The 17,225-nt window shown below is 48.2% G+C and overlaps 1 protein-coding gene across 2 annotated transcripts in view; it reads left to right on the forward strand.

Moving 5' to 3' along the window:
* Positions 1 to 3,695: 3,695 nt before the first annotated feature.
* The window catches only part of SLC12A8 (solute carrier family 12 member 8), a 46,849-nt gene continuing 33,319 nt past the window's right edge, over positions 3,696 to 17,225 (forward strand). For both annotated transcript variants that reach the window (XR_001920627.1, XM_018072479.1), the window contains exons 1-4: positions 3,696 to 3,916; positions 4,681 to 4,827; positions 7,796 to 7,987; positions 10,383 to 10,614. Coding sequence is in view for 1 of the 2 variants with exons in the window: in XM_018072479.1 (XP_017927968.1) it covers positions 3,845 to 3,916; positions 4,681 to 4,827; positions 7,796 to 7,987; positions 10,383 to 10,614 (643 nt within the window). In the remaining variant the exon portion in view is untranslated. The remainder of the gene's footprint in view (positions 3,917 to 4,680; positions 4,828 to 7,795; positions 7,988 to 10,382; positions 10,615 to 17,225) is intronic.

Consider the following 17,225-nt stretch of genomic DNA (forward strand, 5'->3'; position numbering starts at 1 on the left):
GGCAAAAAACCTTTTAAAAAAAGAAAAAAAGAAGAAGAGGGAACAGGTAGTTGGAGCGCTCTCCGGGCAGGGTGGGCAGCGCGGCGCGGCGGCGGCCGCAGCCCTTGGCAGGGAGGTGTTGGCAACGCCGCGCCCTCTGCAAAACCGAAGCCGTCCGGCCACACCGGGAAATTGAAGTTGTTGGGGAGAGCCCGGGCTTGTTTCCCCACCTGTGGTGTTCCACAGCCTTCGTTACACTACAAAGATATGTGAAAACATAACGAGCTGGTGCAGTAAATGAGTAACTGGGAATAGCCAAGAGCTGCTCTGTGCGGCGTTACCTTCGTTGCGGTGGTAGCCGCTTTATTTCCCTCTACTTCCCGCCTTCCTAAGAGTCGCCTAAATTAGGTGTTTTTAAGAACTTGACCTGGAGAAGAGTTGGGGGGGATTTATTAAAACTAAAGTGCTGTTGGCTGCTGGGTCCCTGGAGGGAGGGAGGCTTTGGAATTACCTCCTCTGGCAAGGACAGAGCCTTCGGAGGTCGTGGGACCACACGCAGTTGTGCTTGGGAAGGCGTTAACCTTTCCTCTTAAAAATCAGCCAGCTGTTGAGTAGCTCAGAGCAGCGACGCTTAGCTCAGAAATAGCTTTAATGTGATGATTAATAAAATAGTGCTTTGAAAGGATGTGGAGGGCACAGAAATTTGATCTATTGGAATCTGGGTTTGTAATTAAATATAGAAGTGTTGCAGGGAAAGGAGATGAGCCTTTGTAATGTTTTTGCAAGGTTTGCTAATGCTCTTCTGCTCTCTTGAATGCTAAATGGTATGGAAAGATTAAAACAGCCATTCGTCTTTAATTTATAGACTGGTAAGTGTATTTGGCAGGAACTTTAGGAAAAATAACATCAATTATCTCCCAAGCTAGAGGCTCACTTATATTAAATTGTGCCTGTTTGGTTTATTTGGCCTGCTGGTGTGTATAGCAGAAAAAGCTTCCTCAGAGTTGGTGACCTGGATAGATAATAGCGCACAAAAACATCGCTGTGCTGTTCAGCAGCTTAGGAACCACGCTGCACTGGGACAGTACTGCATGGGGCAAGGGGGGTGCTCCTGCCACAAGGACTTTTCACTTGCAGACCCTAAATTGCAAAAAATACGAGCATGTTGCATGGATCGGGTTGTGGCTGTGTGTGCAGCGGCCGTCCTGGCATGTTTGTTCAGCTCTCGCTTCTGCGCTTTGTACCCCCTCCTGTGTTTGCTTCGGTTGCCTCCTAGGGATGAATAGATCCATGCGTTGTGGAGGGATGTAAATAATTACAGAATTGAGTAAAAAGATTTCAGGCAGTTGGAAATGCCACAGAGGAGCAATAGCGGAGAGGCAATTTCCTGAGATTGTGGAGGAGAAAGATCTTACACCAAGGTGAGCAGGAGCAGGGCTGAGCAGAGAGGGCTCCAGAGCACAGGGCAGGAGATGGGTGTTAATGCAGAGAAAAAGGAAGGAAATGGTGGGGTAAGGGGATTTAAATGTCTAGGAAGGTAGAATGTCTTGCGAGGTGTGCTTCAGGTCTGAACTCCCTGCGTGCAGCCCTTCTTTCTGTATTTTGCAAGTTTCAGGTGGGTAATAGGGTGTATCAAACCTACACGTGGTTACACACGGGGCACGCTGAGTGAGTGGCTTCAGCCACTCTGAGCCACTGCAAGGGGTCAGGGCCATGTCCTCCTGGGGTCCCTTGGTGGAGTGGTTTAGGAGAGCAAGGGGCTGCAAGGCTGCAGCCTCCTTGTTTTCCTACATCCGGACAGGATTGCTGTGGCAGACTGGAGTTTGGATGGCCCCAGTGACTGCTTTACTGAGTGAAGTCTCTATTGAGGAAGGGCTGCACTGGGGAATCTTAGGAGAATATGGCTATTCAGTTGTAATCTTTTTTCACGTTGTGTATTTTCTTCCATTTTTTATTATTGAGGCTATTTGCATAAAAACACGAGCTTTGTTTCTTTGGAGTTTATCTGCTCCTGCTGCTTTTGCCCTGCTTGAAGCCCCAATCTCTCTGTAACAGCAACCATTTATGATATTGTGAGGGGTTATTTGCTTCAAAAAATGTGGAGGAAGCAGCAGGGAATCAATGAACTCTTATAGATTTGATGCTGCTTAACTGGCCACGTGGGCAGGGCGAAGAAAAACCCCCTGTGCTGACCATTGTACCCCAGCTGTAGGAGACCTTCTGCAGCTGAAACACAGTGGTGGAGCAGCGTCTGCTTTGGGTATTTACTACTGGGTATTTCAAAGTAGGGTAATAAGGGCAGGATGGTGAAAGTGCTGATCTGGGAGCTGGGATTCAGACTGATACAGAAATCCTGAGTGACACAAAGCAGTGTCTGTATGTCTCTGTCCCTGTGCAATAGGAAAAGCACATTTCTGTGGGTTGCTTTGTCTCCAAAGTTTGCAAGCTTGAGGAGTTAGAGATTCCTACACTGTGCCCATAATTAGTTTGGTCTCTGGTCTCAGGTAAGGTGTCCAGCCATTGGTACAAGCCTTCTGTGATCATGGTTGGTTCTTTTAAGCATGTAAGCTCAACTTGCCAGGAAATTTACCATCCCCAGGAGAGCCAACGATCCAGACAAACTTCCCTCTCCAGTCATGGAGCTTGCTCCCCTCTGGCTGCAGCCCTCTTTGTCTTGCCTAGGCATGGTGTAGCTGTACTGAGGAATGGCCAAAAAGGCTCTGTTGACAACTGGTGAGGGAGGCTGTGGGTGGCTTGTTGATGGCCCTCACAAGAAAATTTGGGGGAAGTTAAGACTTGCAGCCAGCTGGAGGGAGGTGTACAAATGTACCTCTCTATTATTAGAGAGAGAACTTAATTTTAAAGACAACCTGATGAGAGAAAGAACCAGCAATTTCAAGGCAGAGAAATGCTTGTGCTAGCTTTCCCCTTCTGTAAAGATGGGTTTAGTTACCCCTGAAATAAAGCCTGATGCTGCTTTCTTGGTTACATACATGGTGTTGTTTCTGCCAGAGTATGCCTGTGACTGATAGAAGTCTGAATTTGGGCCATTGCAGACAAGACTGTAGCTCCAAGGGTGGGTGTGACTGAAAAAAGGCTCCTGTACATCAGTACAGGGGATGGCTGAGAGCATCAGGAATGCAGAGTGTGAGTCTGTGGTGGTGAATCCCTTCCACTGCTCCAGTTGCATCTCTGCATCGTGCTGGGAGAGGGGCAGAGTGAGGTAACTCACTTCTCAGGGGCGAGGTTACATTGGCAGGACCCTAGTCTGCAAAAGGTACAGCTGGAGGAGATGTGATCAAGGCTGTGAAGTGATTGGTGGTGCTGGGAAGTAAATAATCCGTGTGTCCTCTGTCACTGGAGCACGGGGCCATGCAATGAAATTACCAGGCACCAGATTTAAAACCAAGGAGAGGAAATGCATTTTGCAGGCAACACACAGTGAAGTGCTACAGGATGCTGGGGATACCAGGGGTGTGGATAGATTCAGGAAAGGCCACCAAGGGTTGTTAAATGTAGGAATAGTGGTAGAGCCTGTGCCAGGAGCAGGCCTTGGGAGGTGCTGGGGGAGCATTGCTCTCTGCTTGCTGTGGTGTCACTCTGTGGTTCAGCATCTGCTGAGAGCTGCTGTCGATTCCCTGTGGGTAATGGCCTTGTGCTTTGGCAGACTGAGAAAGCAGCAGTCATGTCTTCTGTCTTTCCTGCTTTCACAGTAAAGTGCAATAAAACCATGAATCTTCTACAATGGAGGATCCCGCACTGCAGGAATTTGACCGAGAGGAATAGCTGACTTTCCACTTGGATCAGCCTCGCCTGTGGTTGTTTTGGAGCTGTGCATTGGGCAGGCAGAGCCAACGCGAAGGATATGATGTTCAGCCTGAATGCTCCCCAAAGTGAGGGTTATGTCCAAGAGCTCTTCCATGAGGAAGCACAGCAGGTATGTCAGAGAGCCATTTCCTTTCCCAAATTTCCATCTCCATGGTCTCTGCACTCCTCCTGGTCACCTCTGTGGGAAGTGAACAGGACCAAAGTAAAGACACTGCCCTTTGTTTTGATATGTAAATCTGAGGTGTATTATTTACAAAGGGAAAGAGGTCAGAGGGAGCAGTTGCCATAGGAAAACTCTCATTTCCCTGGAGTTTCAGGTCTCAGTTCCAGCAGTGCTGAAATTCACTGTGCCCCCAAGTACCAGAGTCCTGTGTCTCCTCTAGAAACAAAGTGACCTTATCAGAAATGACTGTGATGGGAAGACCATCTTAATCTGCTCTGTTGGTCCCAGCTGGTCCTACCTGGTTTGTCATCTCCTGTAAGAGACTTCTCCCATGCACCAAGGACCCTGCTTGCCTTGGTGGGGTGTTTGGCAGGGACAGGAGGAGAAACTCAGTACAGCTGCAGGCTCTGTAAAGGACCACTGAATGATGGTTTTGGTTCATGTAATGAGGTTAATTCACTGAGCCTGAGTGGGACTCTGTTGCTGCTTATCCTACAAGAATATAAATAGGGTATCGCAGGGAACATTGTCTTTCAGGGCCCAGGGATCCCAGCAGCCCTACTGCCCCTTTATCTTAAAGGCAGCTTGCAGCAAAGGGCTGCCTTAGCAGCTGTTGGTGGCTGTCCCACTGTTGGTGGCTGGCTGTGGCACCACTTCTGCAGCCTGCCCTTAAAACATGAGAGGTAAAACCAAGGCTTTGCTTTTTCTAGGTATCTCAAACGGAGACCAAGCCCTGGTGGAAGATCCAGCTGTTTGTATGGGAGCCGGTGCTTTTTGGAACATGGGATGGCGTCTTCACCTCCTGCATGATCAACATTTTTGGAGTGGTTCTTTTCCTGAGGACAGGATGGCTCGTGGTGAGTGAGTGCTGACTTGGCTGGACGTTTGAATAGACATTTTCCTTCACACCTCCTTACTTACATCACCACCCAAGTGTTTTGGATTCTGGGCTGTTTGTTGTAAACATTGCTTATGCCCTCTGGTGTTTTGTAGCTTTTCAAGAAGTTCTGGTAAAATGTAAAGCTGAAGTGGTTTTTGTAAGTGGTTTCCTATTTTAGCTTTTGGAAAGAAAAATTAAAACACAACAAACAACCTTGACAATGAACAGGGACATCCTTGTGTTGTATTGTCAAGACAGAATAACCACTTTTCAGGTGAAGTGTATCACCATAGTTCCAGGTACTCAGCCATGTTCCTAACACCACTGGAGCAGATCTCTTCTAAATGCATCAGTGATTGAGTCCCTGATTTCTTGAACAGGGAGTCCTCAGTCAGTTGAAATTGTCATTGCTATCAAAGAGAATTTCATTTCTGGATCCAGAATAATATCTCACTGAGAGTCAGAGCCTGGAAGAGTGTCCCTGCTCCCCTCATGATGAAAAATGTTGTATTGTCCCTTAACATTTCCTCTTAGAATAAGGAAAGCTCCCCCAGGGATGGATGGGATTTGAGCTTCAGGCAGAGTTCATGTCACAGGCATGAGTTAATGTCACAGGCATGGTGAACACCTTCCAAAAGGACCAGGAAGACACTTTGTATTGAAAATTACTGCTCTGGAGGTGTTGAGGGGAGCTGCAGTCATTGTGTTGAAGAAGTTGGGATGATTTTCTACCTTCCTTTTCCTTCTGATTTTATTTCCTCCACATCTCCTTTGAAAGTAAGTTATTGCTGGACCAAACACAGATAAAAATAAAGCCAGTAAATAAAAGAAAAACTGAACCAGCTGGAAGTTAGCATGAAAGGGAAGGGAGGAGAAACTGAGGTTGGCAGAGCGCTCCCCTGGCAGAGGACAGTCATACATCGAGCTGTTCACAGTCAGGCTTTTGCTATAAATTTCCAGGGCTGGAGCCCGGGCTGTTGCAGCTTTGCAGTTGCAGGGGACCCTAATCTTGCCTGAATGTTGACCAGGAGAGTTGCTGCACTAACCCCTTCTGGCGCATGCATAAATAAGCATCAGCATTTAATGGGGGCTTTTTCTTCCCACTTTCTCTGCTTGCTATTGTTGCTGTGAGTCCAGCCTTCCTCCTCGGGTCTTGATGTTAACCCTTTCTTCTTTGGAAACCATTGGATTGCCCATTAACTAACTGCTGCCATAGCCTTGTGCCACCGGCACTTTCTGGAAAAGCCCAAGGCTACATGAATTGCATATTTTTGCCTTTTTTTTTATTTTTTTTTTTAACTGAAGCATGTCAGATTTATTAACCCTTTAACCTGAGGGTAAACAGTTGAAAAAAAAGAACAATTGTCCTTTTAAAAAGGAGTATGGAGTTGGAGTGGGCTGTGGTGCTGACCCAGCCACAGCTGCGTTTATGCTGCATTTATAGCAAACCTTGGCTCTGTTCCCCACTGACCAGATAACACCCCTGTCAAAGGCAGCAGGATGCTGAACCAAAATAGGATTTTATGATGATAGCAACATCCTGGATATGTTTCTTTTTTTTTCACAAAAAACAGAAAAGAAAAAAAAATCTGGGATTTCAACCAACCCCAGAGCAGGGAGGCAGCCTTTCAGTGCTGGTGATAAACAAACCCCATCACGGCTAGCGTGACCTCAAAGATGAGCACTGCTGGAGCAAGGTTGGAAAGGGGGGATGTGGACATGTCCTGTAATATGAGTAAAGGCAGGGAAGGGAAGCCAGACCTTAACGAGGCGCTGGGCACTGGAGGAGATTTCTGATTGCTGTGCGCTGGTCTGAGTGATTTGTCAGCAGAGGAAGGTGGGCTGGAGCACGAGGGAAAACTTCTGACCCTGGAAAAGAAATTACAGCCGTGTGCGAGAGGGTAGGAGGGTGGCAGGATCCCGAGCTCAGAAGAGGTCCTTAAGTGCTTTTGGAGGTGCTAAGCACCTTCTCCTTCTGAAAATCCATCTCTAAAAGGCAAACCGAACACCCCAAAAAATGGGTCATGCTGGCCCTTAATGCTGCCAACAGGGACCTGCAGCTGTGTTTGTTCAGAGGCTTTTGCTCCATACCCCACACTGAGACTGTGGCTGGTGCAGCAGCTCCTCCCGGGGCCCTCCCTCTGCCGCAACCAGGAAGGGCTGGTTTTTTTTCAGCGGGGCTGAATCCTGTGTACAAAACTCCCCCGAGCCCATGGAGGGCGAGAGCCACCTGTCACTCTGTGTACGTCCCTCAGATAAGGGCTGGCACACGCTGGTTTATGAGACTGTTATTTATCTTCCATGCTGTGTTGCCTTTGGGGTTTTGTTCTTTGGGATCTCATTGTTTGGGAGGATCAGAGCTTTCAGAGGTAAATTTTCTGAAAAATTAAAATACGAGCTTGGTGCTATTAATAAATCTGCTTTTGCAAATCCCAGGGGTTCAATTTTGAAACTACTTTTTGTTATTAAAGTGTTTTGTGGCTTTTTTAAGCATGTCATTCTAAACCACGCAAATAGGCAGCGATCCCCTGCCTATGGTGGCTGAATCATTGTTTGACCTCATTCCTTTTAAACCAGAGGACAAAATCAGTGATTCATGGAGAAGTCTTGTGCAGGGCTGAAAGTTGGATACAATGGTCCTTGTGGGTCCCTTCCAACTCAGCATATTCTGTGTGATTCTGTGACAGAGTAGAACCAGCTCATGTAAAGGTCTGCTGAGCCCCAGGCTGAGACAGGTTTACATCAAAGGGGTGCTAATAAGAGCTGTAAACTTGGCAATCAGTAACGTTAATTAGACAACTAGAGGTATCTGTGTGCATTTCTTTTAATCTGTAATGACTCCAGATTCATACATCACTAGTGACTAGAGGCAGGTAGGTCCTTTTCCTATCTCAGCGGAGTTGGTGTGAATTGATCTTTATTTGATTATTTTTTTTTCATTCCAGGGAAATACTGGCATTGTAATGGGCATGTTTCTGGTGTCCTTTGTCATCCTGGTTGCCCTGGTGACAGTCTTGTCTGGAATTGGAGTGTGTGAAAAGTGCAGCATTGGAAGTGGAGGAGTCTACTCCATGATTTCTACTGTCCTTGGAGGTCAAATAGCAGGGACCATTGGCATCCTTTACATTTTTGGCCAGGTAATTTGAAAAAGTTGTTTAAAGAAAATTTAGAAACTTTGCAATGCAGGTATTAATCTTTGCTTTCCTGCCTCATGAAGCAATGCTCCAGGTAAAATCTGGGTAATGCTTCACTCTGCTGAGCAACATGGGAGGCCACCACAGGGAGCATTCAACCCCACTCTGCTCCCCAGGAGTAAGCCTGTGCATGACAATGTGCTGTCTGGCAAGAGTCACAATGGTGGAGGAGTTGTGTGTCTGAACAAGCCATGCAGGACATGCTCTCCCATCCCAAATTAGCCCCATTGCCAGGACATGCCCTTGCTGGCGGGAGACTGAAATTAAACTGAAGTGGGAGAGTCAGGGTGGCCACCTAAAGCTCAGTGAGCAGCTGTGGGCTGGCGGGTTGGCCTTGGTGTGCTCCCCATGCCCTTAGGGACCAGGCAAGCCTTGGCTGCTTCTCTGCAGGAGCCAGTAGAAGTGGAGCTGGTGTGGGAGGAGGGCTGGGCAGTGGTAAGTACCACTTCTTGTGAGCCAAAAGTCACAGTTCTGGATTTTCTGAAAGATCCCAAGGACCTTTCATGGTGGTGAAGCACAAAAATACACAAGTAGTGCACATAAAGAATGGAAAATAATCTCTTAAACCTGCAGTAACTTAACCCCCTCCCCCTATAAAGACGTTATGAACAGTATAAAATGTGGTGAGCAGAGAAGCATTTTTATGGAGGTTTGTTTTTAACTGACTGGTTTACAGCAATCTCCAAAACCCCTTAATAACCCCCAAACCAAAAATAATCCCCTCTTCTCCTTTTGCTCCAGATTAAAAGCAAGTGTCCATAAAATACAAACTGAACCTTGTTACAAGCCAAGATATGGAAATGGGCCACACATGAGAATCCTTTCTGTCATATTTTCCACTCCTGCTCTCTGAGAGGACCCTGTCTGGGAAAGCAATCAGGTTGCAGCCTGTCCTGAGGGTCATAAAAGCTGGGCTGCGGCAGCGCTGGCCCCTGTGTAGGCATCTCATGTGCACGGGGGAGTGTAGGGTGGGAGCTGGCAACTCAGTTAAGAACTTTGCCTGCTCCCAAAACCTGATGCCTTTCCCTTCTTGGCCGTGCTTTTTGCCCAACGTGCTTTGCACCAGCTGCAGGCTGCTCCCCGGTACGAGATGCTCATGGAGTGCTGTAACTTCTATCATCAGACAAGCCCAGCCAGAAGTGGAGTATTCCCTATTCCCTACTCTGACTGGGGCAAGTGGGGAATGCCTGCTCACATGCTGCTGATGCAGAGAGTCAGGGTCTGGTTCCCCTGATCTGTGCTAGTTGTCTACCTATGATGGAAGTGAATCCTTCAGGATGTCCAAGGTGTAGGTGTCTGAGTCTGGACAGGTGGATGCCCTGCACCTTGCTGAAAACCACACATGAACCTGCATCTCCTGGATAGACCCAGATTGTTCTGAACACCCTCAGTGGAGGAGTGCTGGGTCTGTCCAAGGTGGGGGATCTGCAGTGAATGAGGGGTCTGCTCCGCTCTTGCTGGCTTGGGTGGGGGTTTTCTCCCATCCAGGCATGTGGGAGCTGTGCTGCACATCCCTCATCTGTGAACAGGGATAGTGGGGTTGCAGGACCCAAGCTCATACCACTCATGTCAGCATGCCAGCAAACCCTGACCTGGTTTTCCAGGGATGCCATGCACTGGAAAGGGTTGTTGCTGAAGTGTCAGCTAGTGGGAACCTCTAGAAGGAAATGTCCTGGTATTTCAGATTGCTGTCCCACAGTGGGGTTTGAGGCCCGAGCCTGTGTGCAGATGTCCTGTCCTGCAGACTCTCAGCCACCCCGGGCAGAGTGCATGTCCTGCCCTGCTGCAAGACAAACAGGCAGCTTTCCCTAGAGCTTGGGGGGGGCACAGCTTGCACAATGTGCTCTTCTTTAAAGTGCAGGCTCCGTTCCAGCAACAAGATGGGGAGCCAGTGAAGCATCTTTTTTTACATCCAAACTAAACATTGAGTTAAAAATAACCCCTGGAAGGCAATGAAGGGGCAAACAAACTGCAATTCTTCAGACAGGTGTTGAACCGGGACCCTTTCCTCCAGAGAAACAGGAGAGGAGACGTAGGGGTTGACTCATCCTTTTCTCCCTCAGAGAAGCCAGTGTGGTTTCTCCTGGAGTGTTAATGGAGGGTAAATTTTAAAGCCAGTGGAATGTTGCTGCGGGGCTGGCCCTAATACCCAGCCTTCTCTGTCTGCCCGGGCTGTAGCTATGCTGTCCTAGAGCAATAAGGTTCAGTCCCTGTAGGCCAGGGTAACATCAAAAGCATTGTATTGTGACAGATGTCTGTTTGTCTGAACAGAGATCCCCAAGCCCGGCATGGGGATCCCTTTTCTGCCATGGGGCACTCACAGAGCCCTGTCCCTCAGTGTGTTGCAGGTGCCATGTACATCACTGGCTTTGCAGAGTCCATTGCAGATGTCCTGAGCCTCAGCAACATCTGGGCAGTGCGTGGGATCTCCCTGGCTGTCCTGTTTGGCCTGCAGGGGATCAACCTGGCTGGGGTGAAGTGGATCATCAGGCTCCAGCTCCTGCTGCTCTTCCTGCTGGCTGTTTCAACACTGGACTTTGTCATTGGGTCCTTTACACACCTTGATCCAGGTAAAACTGGGGGTTTATTTCATTGAGGTCAGGAGGTGTTAATTTCCTTGGGTTTTCTCATCATTTGTGTGTGTGAAGTTACACACACTTGGGCAGAGGTAGAGTTCAGAGCTTCCAGATGTATCCCTTGTCCTTTGGCACTGATCTTTTAGAGGCAACCAATAATTTTGCAAGGAAGTAAGTATTTCCAGAGCATGACTGAAGATGTCCTATAATTTAGGTGTTTAACCTTGGTAATTCAGCTCTCAATATGTGTGCTTGTTATACTTGTACTGCAGTCAGAGATTTTCTAACAACAGAAAGCATCTGTGTTTGCAGTTGCTCTTTGTTGCCTTCTGCTGCCTTACTCAGCATTAAGCATTGTGCCCATGAAAACGGAGGGTTGTGACTTTGAGATAAGAAGATTTTCTCCTGGAGTCCTCTGAGGTCACTTAGACTGGTCTACTGCCTGTGCTGAGCTGTGCTGGCTGTGCCACCAGTGCTGGCCCCGGGCTGCACACCACTGGATCTGCTGTCCAGGGTCATGCTGGGGAGATAAGGAGGGAGCTGGGTGAGGGTAGGTGACCGCTTGGGTTTCAAGGAGCTGTGAGTGCAAGTTCTCCTGTTAACTTTTCCCAGACTGAGTTCAGCCAGCAGTGACGGCTCCAGCTTGGGCAAGGCAGAGGTTCAGTGCAGCCCTTCTCGCACCTCAAGCCCCCTTCCCCTCCCTCCATCTGCATTCCCAAGAAGTGTTCGCTGGGAAACACAACTGAAGGCGTGGGTTGTTGCTGTGTAAGCGACCTACAAGTGCCGCAGCAGCCACTCCAGCAATAAGTGTAATTAGCTGAGTAAACAGAAGGTGTCACCTTTTTCTTGGCTTCCTCTGTGTCCGGCAGCACCTGGGGGGGTTGCAAGTGACCTACTAAAGTGAGTTTAAAGGGAAGATCTTCAGTTTTGATTGATAGCTGTGATTCAGCCACTGAGCGAGGTGGCAGGAGGTGAGTCATGTGGGTACTCATAGCACTGATGGCACTGCTGTCTTTCATGCTGCTGTTTTGTTTCGTGCTGCTGGTACAGTGTGTGAGGATGATATGGCATGGCATGGGGACAGAAGCAGCTGCTCCCCTTTAAGACAGAGCATTATGGAAAGACACTTATAGAAAGAGCCTTATGGAAAGAGCTTTATATTTAGCATGTAAGAAATGCCCCAAATGGAAGCCTGTGAAAGTTTCAGCAGTACTTGTGAATGAAAATGAAGCAAGGACAGTTGTTGCTGTGGCCTGTTTTGCAGAGAAGGCAAATGAGCTGCTCCAAACAGCTGTATTTCATTGGAAGTTGTTTTCTCAAGTAAATGGAGGGGTTTTGCATTTTGTTTTGTGCTCGTAGGAGACCTTTATGATAGTAAAGAAAAATGAATACTCAAGGTGAGGCCTGATGGTAGGAAAGTGAACATGGCCCCAGGAGGCGAGAATTAGAGGAATACAGACGTCAGCAGGAAACATGCCCAAGTTGAGGTCAACATAGTTGTCTTTGATTTCCTCCACTGGTGAGCACTATGTCATTTTCTTCTGACAGAAAATAGAGAAAGGAAGGGAAACGAGGTGGCTGAGCATTGCAGATGCTGCAGTTTAGCCACAGCTGACCAAAGGGAGGAGGGCTTCCAGTGGGTGGAAGGACATTGGGCTGATGGTGGCCAGATCCAAGCCCCAAATGCAAGTACCCCAGAGCAGTTCTGCCCATACAGTGGGACCTGCGGCCATACAGCTGGCAGGGAGAGCTGTGGGTTTCTCTGCTTTCACAGACCGCTTCCCGGTGAGAGTGCGTTTTCCCTCCAGGCTGGGCGGTGGGATCCTCTCGAGCCCTGCATTTCCCCAGAAGGCCTCTGAGTGGTGTGTCAGCACCAACGGTGAGCGCTGGGCTCTGAGGAGCCTCCTCAGGCTGTATGGATGGATGGATTCTTCTCTCCAGTGGAATTGCCCCCCCCAGCAAAGCATCCCTCCTGCAAGAGGGCTGCAGGTGGGACGTGCAGGTGTCAGTGAAACTCCCTCCTCAGAAGCCAGCTGATGGCAGTGGTGGAGTGCAATGCATCAAAGCCCAGCACTTGGGGAAGCATTTGAGACCCCTTTGAGGTGAGCAGTCCACTAATCATCTCTCCACAGCCCTCACAAGCATGCAGTTGTTATGAGTGTGGTTCTGTGGCTGCAGTGGGGACTGAGCGTGCAGGGAGAGGTAGTTTTTGAGGACAGACCTCTGAGCTGGATTTCAGCTGACATCTTTTCTGGGTTGTGTCCTTTTTTTATGGCAGGTTTATGGGCTTTCAGTTCACAGCCTCAGGTTGCAGTCTCAGAACCTGTAAAATGGGCCATGTGCCGTTATCCTGCCTTTCCTGCTCCTGTCATGGCAGCCTTTTCCCTCACTTAGTGTTTCCAAGTGCTGCGCACATACCAAAGGACCGCACATCTGCCAAGCAGCAGTTATTTGGATTTAAATAATCTCCAGGAATGCCTGTCCATCTTGAAGGTCTTAACCGGCTGCCTTTGTGTGGTTGCCCTGGGTGGAGTCCCCTGCTCTTCTCCCTGTTCCCGCAGCTCACACCCAGGCACACACCAAATCGGATATTGTCCAAGCACTCACTCCCTTCCTGTGGTTTGCCTTTATTTTTAGTCTGAGGACGGAGCATGTTTACACAAAAGGGGGCTTCTCAGCAGGGCTTCCCGCTGCTTTTTCTCCTTTTTTTCCTCTCTCTTGCGTGGCTTGCTCCCGCTCCAAAGCCAGCCAGGCTCCTGCAGTCCGGAGCTGGGGCCGGAGGAACTGAGCAGCTCCAGCAGACAGGGAGTGCTCTGGGTCGCTTCTCCAGATGCTGCTGACCCCGCTGGGACTGCCGGCTCCCTGCCAGCCTGCCCTGTCCCTCTGTCTGGCCCCGAGGGCTTTGCTCCTTTCCACAGGCTGCCCGCAGGATGGGGTGGGACTGAGTGATGTTTTGGAGTTAATCCTAAATCCTCCCTTGGCTCCAGCTGGCACTTCCCCTGGGGCTGGGTCACAGTCCCAGGCTAGGATCTCAGCCAAGGGTGGGTAGTGAGCAGAGGAGCTCCCTGTTCTGTCTGAAAACGAGCCTCATTGAGCTGTCTCTGGGCACTCATCTTAAAATTCAGGCCCCCTCCATAAACAGAGACCCCCATGGTCCTTCCTTCAGACAGAAGACATCTATATTCTCTTTATCCCTAGGCACAGGTTACTGTTTATATCAAACCTAACACAGGTGAATTGAAATCAGTCTGTGCTCAACTTCTCAACCCATAACCAAGACCCAGCACTTACTACAAATAGTGCATAGTAGCAGGGATTTTTTGGCTTGTGTACATCTGCATTTTAATCCTGGAGGTCCTTACCTCAAAATCAGCCCAAGTTATTCTGGGAGGAGCAGTGAATGCAGAGGAGAGGATGCTCCTATCCCTGACCAGCTCCTTAGAACAGTATGTGAAATTTTTGGCCTTTTCATGTCCCGAACGTTAGAGTCACGGAAAAAGAAGATAAGCTGTCCGTTAATGCCCACTCTTTTATTTTCCTAGCATATCTCTGCTAATTTTTGTGTAGGGTGACTCCCAAATACTCCCTTTCAATTAGGCGCCTGCTTTCCTGTTTTGGCAGTGGCTCCCAGGTGCCCTGTTAAAGCAGAGCGGCTGTGGGAGCGCATGGGGGGCGATCACTGGGAGGAGGGCTGGTGTTAATTTGGCTGTGCTTTGATGGAGAGATGAAAGGAATCACAACATGAGCAAAAGGGGCCCGACAGCAGCTTCTTAAATGCCTGGGGGAGAAAACAATAAATTATTTTGTTGGTAATTCAGTAATTGTGTCCCCTTGGGCTGGGATCCCCCCTGTCCTGCAGCAGACGGTACCATGTGGCTGGGGCAAGCGTGGAGCCTGGCTGTGTGGGGCTAAGCCCTTTCCTCCTGACTGGGAAATCTGAGTGGTTCATTTCTCAGGGGCATAGGGAGGTTTGAAAGGCATGTTGCTGTCAGGGTGCTTCTGCTTGTGATTATTTTCCATGCAAACCACATCCTTCTTGTCACCCACTTGAGTTTTAGCTTCCCAAAGTTGCTCACACAGAGCCCAGAAAACTCATTTATCATCTTCAGTTCTTCCTCTGAGGGCAAGTGCTTTGGAAGATTCATCCCCCTCCAGTGTTCTGTGGCTGAGCTGGAGAGTTGATGCTCTCCTGCGGGTACCACTGGTGAGGAGCTGTGGGAGATAAGCTTTGCCTGAAGCTGCTCCATCAGACAAAGAACCTGCAATTGTTAAAGTGATTTATGTATATAAACACTCCGGTGCAAAGATCTCTCAAATGGTGCCTCTGGGGCTTTGATGGACTGAATTAATTAATTATATTCCCCCATATGTAATATGAAAATGATCAAAGGATCCTAGTCAGGGGCTTTTGCTCGACTCTGGGTTGTTTTGTTTTATTTTTGGGTGCAAGGGGTGTGCCCCAGTATCATAAGAGAGGGTGCAGGAAGGATGTGTGTGTTAGAAGATGATCTGTAGCTAATCCCAGAGGCTTTATCCAGGCCGATTGCTGACTTCCTGGCCTGAGACACATCTGGAAACTGGCATCAAATTCCCAATAGAAATCACTGAATGAGTGGCAGCAGGAAAAAAAAAAAATCTCACTTTGCTACCGAACAAGGTAGATACCATGGTGAATAAAAGCAGGAGGCTGCTAATACACTCGTTATTTATTGAAAAACATGGGATTGCTTTTCCCAGGTTTTTCCAATTATAGTGCATTGAATGGCCCTGACATCACTCTTGAGCTGGGGCCAGCCTATTCAACAGTCTGGCGAAGACATTTATTAACTGGTTACCTGCCAATTGTCTGGGCTGGGAGCTGGGGGACAGATGTGTTTTGAAAAGTGATAACATTGTTAGAGGCCTTATTTAGATAGTGAGAGGAAAGCTACAGCGCTCTGTCCAGGCTCTCTGAAGTAGGTATTTAAAACAGTTTATTTAAAAAAAAAACCACTAAACATTAGGTTGAGATGTAACTCTGCGGGTTTGTAGGTAGATTTTCACGGTGTTTCCTTGCTGGAGGACATCCAACAGCAGTCCTTTGTTGAGGAGCAGCAGTCTGACTTGCTGACAGGTGTCAGCTTGGGGTGTCAGTAGAGCTGCTGCACCCCAGGGGCTGGGACTGGCGTCCCTGTACCCTTGCTCTGCTGAGACCAGGCAGGATTTCTGAGCCCATCACTCTGAAGCATCTCTCAGGGGGTGGGTAAGGAGGGGAGGAGAGCTCTGGGTCTGCAAGTCCCTGCCCTCCTTCACCCACTGGGCTGCGCTGGTGATGGATGCCACAAACATCTAATCTGCTCTTAAAAATTTCCTGTGATGAATCCTTTGCTACATCCTTGGGGACCCTGCTCTAGTCACAGCTACGTCAGCTAACCCTCTCTTCCTGCAGCCAAAACCCACTATTTTGAGTCTCTTGAGGACTTGGGGACAATCTGGTGTCCTTCCTTTCTTCATTGAACCACCTTGCTTGGAAGACCTCTGGTGTTCCTCTTCAGTCTTCTCTTTTCCAGGCTGCGCCATCTGAGTGGCCATGTGGGGCATGGGAGTGAGCTGCCCTCTGCCACATGCTGCCAAGGATGAGGAGGGTCCTGGTGTCACTTGAAACCCTAAAGCATGGTACTCCATGGTGGGACCAGCTGGCCTAGATCCATTCCTGGAGCAGGAGAGGGTTTGCTGAAGTTGTTACAGGTTTAAACTTGCTTAATAGGTACTACTGCTCCTCGTTTATACAGGGGATTTTGTACACATTGTTTGGTTTAATTATTTGCTGTTTCCCTGCAAGGCAATTCTAAACTCATCTTCCTAGAGCTTGTAAACAAATCCTGAAATACCTCGACTGGCTTTGTCCCCTGCCAGATGCTGCCTTCATGTGGGCTTTCTCCACCCATTCCTCCATAAAGCCTCCTGTACAGGCTCTCTCCTCACCAGCAACTTGTTTAATGCTAGAGAACTAATAAAACTGACTGGTTTGAGAAAGATATAAATATATAATCTCACAATCTCTCCCTCTCTCCCTGTTGCTGTGTTTAAACAGGACAGCTTTATTTAATTGCATTGATTTTTTTCTCTTTTTTTTTTTTTTTTGCCACCACATAATTGTTTTCAAATGATGAAGATATTTTACCTCCTCTTTTTTTCATTCCCCCAGTGTTTAATTCCAGTCACAGTTCAGCTGTGCCCTGAATCTGCTTTCCTTATTCAGGGATTTAATTTATGAAGATAATTTCTAGATATTAGATTCTTCCTCCAGCCGCTGCACTTCTAGTTTGCATTCCTCTCCTAGGCTAAAGAGAAAACTTTGCGTGGGCCATGAATCCTTATCTACTGTTCATCATCTTCTCTCCTGGCTTGTGCTAATAATTTTTGGCCTTTTTTGGCTGTAGATGAGGGATTTTATCCTGGTTGTACCTTCATTAGCCTGGGTGATGGCCCAGTGGTTCTTGCTGGTTTTCTTTTTTACTCAAAGGGGAAGTGCATCCATTGAAAAATTGATTTTGGTAGGAAAAATTTATTCTCTGATTTAAATGGAATTCAATTAATAGTTTCAAACAAACAAAAAAAAATTT

Source organism: Manacus vitellinus, unplaced genomic scaffold, assembly GCF_001715985.3.
Source record: "Manacus vitellinus isolate BGI_N305 unplaced genomic scaffold, ASM171598v3 scaffold_22_pilon, whole genome shotgun sequence".
In the NCBI taxonomy this organism is placed as follows: domain Eukaryota; kingdom Metazoa; phylum Chordata; class Aves; order Passeriformes; family Pipridae; genus Manacus; species Manacus vitellinus.